The sequence below is a fragment of the Barbus barbus genome (genome assembly GCF_936440315.1).
Source record: "Barbus barbus genome assembly, chromosome: 25".
NCBI classification, from domain to species: domain Eukaryota; kingdom Metazoa; phylum Chordata; class Actinopteri; order Cypriniformes; family Cyprinidae; genus Barbus; species Barbus barbus.
Window position 1 is genome coordinate 2,173,808 of NC_136753.1, and position 4,537 is coordinate 2,178,344.

At 34.7% G+C, this 4,537-nt stretch overlaps 1 protein-coding gene across 1 annotated transcript; it reads right to left on the reverse strand.

Annotated features, from left to right (window-relative positions):
- Positions 1-348: 348 nt before the first annotated feature.
- Positions 349-4,176, reverse strand: LOC306845390 (peroxisomal membrane protein 4-like). Its single transcript, XM_079378166.1, has 4 exons — positions 4,025-4,176; positions 3,676-3,738; positions 2,909-3,107; positions 349-1,487 (listed from the first exon to the last, which is right to left on the reverse strand). The coding sequence occupies exons 1-4, from the start codon at positions 4,135-4,137 to the stop codon at positions 1,227-1,229; spliced, it is 636 nt and encodes a 211-aa protein (XP_079234292.1). The 5' UTR covers positions 4,138-4,176; the 3' UTR covers positions 349-1,226.
- Positions 4,177-4,537: the final 361 nt, after the last annotated feature.

Consider the following 4,537-nt stretch of genomic DNA (forward strand, 5'->3'; position numbering starts at 1 on the left):
TTTGATTTAAAAAGTAGTCATGAGGACTTAAGTCTTTGCTTTTAAAAAAATTATATTTTTCTTATTGACTTAAACCAATTATTTTATTTAAAACAGCCAGTTAAAATTAATTTTAGCTCACTGTAATGTTACGACTAAACGTTAAATAGTTTCTTGATTTTTAATACTTGTATTATATAAAAAAAACACTTTTTGACTTATAATCAAGTACAATTTTTGACTCAATACTTTCCCTGTTTCAATATTGTCTATGTACATTTTACACTGTTTTTTAGCCCTGTTGCATACAATCCAGAGAAGCATCATCTAGGAATATATGGATAATTAATACATTTCAAACAATATTAATGACTCTCCCAAACATTCTGGTTCTGTATTTAATCAATTAATAGATACATTCTTACATCAAATCCACACAAATACAACACGTGGAAAAATTATTCTTGAATATAATGGCACAAAATTACTTTTTAATTTCAACGTACTAAATTGTTGCTCATATCGGCCCTTGCATTATGATTAATAATAGTTTTGCAATTAGCAGAGGAATAAAATACATGAAGTACCTACCCAATTTAGCAATGGTGAGAATCCAGAATAAACCATGGACCCACATGACCACAACTAATTGTAATACAGCATTAATCAATGCAATCATTCTGTTTGATGATTGTTAAGTTACTTTATAAAGTCATGTGATGTGACACCAAACAGTAGTCAGATCTGTCAGATGTACACCCATTAACATACAGTACAGACATCTAATGCAGAACAGGCAAAAACTGCAGAATCTCACCAACAGACCCAGGTCATATTTCAAAAAAGCAAACATTTTCCTTATGCAATATAACATAGTACTTAAATCAAAATAATTGTTTTTAATTGCTTTAGGATGAAATGTGTCCCAAAAATGTTTTTGAGAGATTTAAAATAATGTTTGTTTCTGTTCTCTCCTGATGGTTTAATAAAGTTATCATGAAGTGTAGGTACAGCTGTGAGTAAATCTCATTTAAAGTGGAGCGAACATAATCTAGACAATGTGCAAAGAAGTCAATTAGTGCAACCTGTAACATGTAAGGCAACACAGCTTTGAGAACGGTCAAGGTTAGACATCTCTGATTTCTTTCACAAATAAAGGTAAAGTAATTAAACCCTTCAATACAACAAAAAGGAAACAAACTCTAAAGTGGTCTCTTATTTTGCTAGATTCTATACCCGTCAGCACCTCATTTGGCTTTTGGTTTATTATATATGAGAAAGTCTGAAATGTCATGCCATGTGTTGCTGTCGTGGTAGAGGTAGTTCATGGAGGACTGGAGGGACGGCTGGAGCGTATGAGGATGATACTCAAACAGCCAGAGCACGATTCCCCACACCAGCGTGGCAAACAGCGGGAACGGGTCTTTCTTGGGCTGCGGGATGAAGCCTTTTTCCACGGCCAGTCGAGACAAAGCAAAGAGAATCCTGGAGAGCAGGTACATGTTTATCTGGGAAACAGACCAAAATTACAAAAAAGAGATATGTTGATGAATAAAATGATCATTTATCATATGCATATGTAAGCTTTGTAACCATTGCTGTTGTAATTTTGCCCGTGTCTGAAATGAGTCATACTGACATTACCTGAGAACTTAAAGTAAAGTTTACCTATCTGTAAAAGTTGTGTTCCCCACTATTGCAACAAAACATTCATTTTATATATATATATATTTATATTTATTTTCATACACACAGCGGTGGCCAAAATGATTAAAACACTAGTATTTTCACCAGTTAAAAATGGTTTGAAGTCAGTAGTGTGTCAGTAGGGAATATCAGTTTACATGTCCAAACATTCATTTTGCCATTAATTGTAATAATCCAGTGAGATTTTTGTCTGACAACAGCCAGTGCTCCACACAGAGATCTGATCTGATCATCATCATCAGTCTGTCTGGAATGACATGAAGAAACAGAATAAACTGAGACAGACTAAATTGTCCAAGACCCTTCAAGAAACCTACCTGCAAAGCTCCTGAGAAACTATGCGCAAGTGCACCGAGGGCAAAAGCTGCTTTAAACGCAAAGGATGCTCACACAAAATGTTGATTTACCAGTAATTTAGTTACACACACACACAGTGTAACTCACACCCATACATACGCCGTTGCTAATGAATGAGAAATGTCGATGACTGCACTATGAACAGAGTAAAGTTAAGTGAAAGGCAACTGAATGACAAAACTGATTTATTGACATCTCTACCCACTAAATGTCCATTTTTTTTAGTTATGAAAGTGCCTATTGTAATGCTGTTGGTTTACATAATCACAATTGTGCAATTATTGCTCTTTTGTCCCCACCAATGTCAACATTAAACCTCCGCCCTTGATATTATCAATGTTGAGAACACTTGTGCTGCTTCATATTACTGTGAAAACTGTGACATGCTGACATATGGACAGTTTAAAAGGGAAAGTAAATATAATGTTACAAAATATTTCTATTTCAAATAAATGCTGTTCTTTTGAACGTTCTACTCATCAGAGAATCCTGAAAAATAAAATGAATCACAGTTTCCACAAAAATATTGGGCAGCACAACTGTTTTTAACATATTATGAATGTTTCTTTAGCAGCAAATCAGCATATTAGAATGATTTCTGAAGATCATGTGACGTGGAGTAACGATGGTGACAATTCAGCTTTGATCACAGAAATATATTTTTTTGGATCAAATACATTTAAAAAAATCTGAATTATTCCAAACTTTTGAGCACTCGTGTATTAGTGTAGTTTACGGTGCCCTCAAAAATGAGCTTTACAGTACACAAAAACATAAAAGCAAGAACAATTTATTTGAATGAAAACCAGATTAAAACATTTCACTAAAATAAGTTATTAAATGATAAATCCAATAATCCACTAACCTGGCTGTTGATGTTGTTATTTTCTCCAAACACCAGCCAGCCTCCGACACAGGCAGCCAGAAACGAGTGAGACTGCAGCGGTTTCCCCTGTAAGTGCTGCTGGAGAGCCTGCAGGCCTTTATACGTGAACACAAAGCAGGCTAGATTCCTGGAGTGAGTGTATGTGGCCTGAGCGATCGCCCTAAACTTCTCTCTCAGACTGATGATGATGTGCAGAAACAAGATTTCAAGATTTTATTCAACAAGTCAAGATGTATATATGATTATTTGGTGTGATTATCTGATCAGCAAAACAAACAGACAAAGTTACACTGATGTACACACACACACACACACGTTGGTTTTTGTGGTTTATGGGGACTCTCCATAGGCGTAATGGTTTTTATACTGAACAAACTGTGTGTGCTATTGCCCTACACCAACCCTACACCTAAACTTAGCCCTCACAGGAGACTTTGTGCATTTTTAGATTTTCAAAAAAACACCATTTAGTATGTTTTTTAAGCCTTTTGAATTACGGGGACATAGTGTCCTCATAAACCACCTTCATATTGTAATACCTCTGTCATACCCATGTCATTATACAAATTTGTGTCCTCATAAACCACATAAACACTGTATGTGTATCTCCTAAATAATATGGAAATCATAAAATAACTTTATTTTTCACATATTATTATCTATACCAACAAGTAAAAGCACAGCAGTAGAACTATTTTCACATTAAAGTGACATGAAGTTATCTGAGAGTTCAAAGTTCACTTCACCTGCCACTTCTGAACAGAAACGTCATCACTAGGGCGTGAGGGGCACGAATTTTAGCCCCATATCTGAAAAAAATACATAAAACAGAAAGAAAGCAAAATGAGACCCTCTTCATATGAACAGTATATAATTACATATTTCCAGTGAATCGCATGTCTAAAACTAGCAATATGCAAACCTATTACTTTAAGAATTATAACGCACATAAAGGAAAAAATCGATATATTTAAATACGAAAGATGAAATATAATTAAAAGTGCTGCAGCATGTCCAAAAGTAAACATTAGAAATACAACTATGTGCATACATTTATTACCAAACATGCATAAAAACGCTGTCATTCAAACTCACACAGCTCCATTCCTGAAGCCTTTGACGACTGCCAGAGCAGTTTTATATTTGTGTTGCTGCAGGAGATTGTTAATCGTGTATAATAGAGTCTTAAAGAGATTCGAGGCTGCCATGACTCTCCTGAGACGGACGCCTGACGCTGTAACACACGCGGAAACATTCCTGCTCACAACGGTTCCGCTTTAACAATTATAGGAACTTTTATTATTATAATTTTAAAAAAAATCTGTGTCAAGGTAGGGTTATTATAGTTTTAATAAATTAAATCTGAGACCGAGTTGATGAGGTTTTGCATGCACATCTCCAGCTGTCATTACTGGTGTTCAGCACGAGAGGGCGCTGTTATTCCTCATTTAATCACTTTTAACTTTAGTTTTATGTTTTTAAGCTGACAGAAATATTTAATTGACAATTTATGTTTGATGTGAATTATGAAATGAATGCATCATTTAATCAAAATAACTGCTGTTTGACTGAAATCAGTTAGTATTATTGTTTGAACCTATATGTTTA

What these genes read in the sequence shown, in the direction of transcription:
- LOC306845390 (XM_079378166.1), bottom strand. Translation starts at nt 4,137, where the DNA reads ATGGCAGCCTCGAATCTCTTTAAGACTCTATTATACACGATTAACAAT. An exon ending in TTTCTGTTCAGAAGTGGCAG is followed by an intron (nt 3,108 to 3,675) that starts GTGAAGTGAACT and finishes CATCATCATCAG; the next exon opens with TCTGAGAGAGAAGTTTAGGG. An exon ending in ATAACAACATCAACAGCCAG is followed by an intron (nt 1,488 to 2,908) that starts GTTAGTGGATTA and finishes TCTGTTTCCCAG; the next exon opens with ATAAACATGTACCTGCTCTC.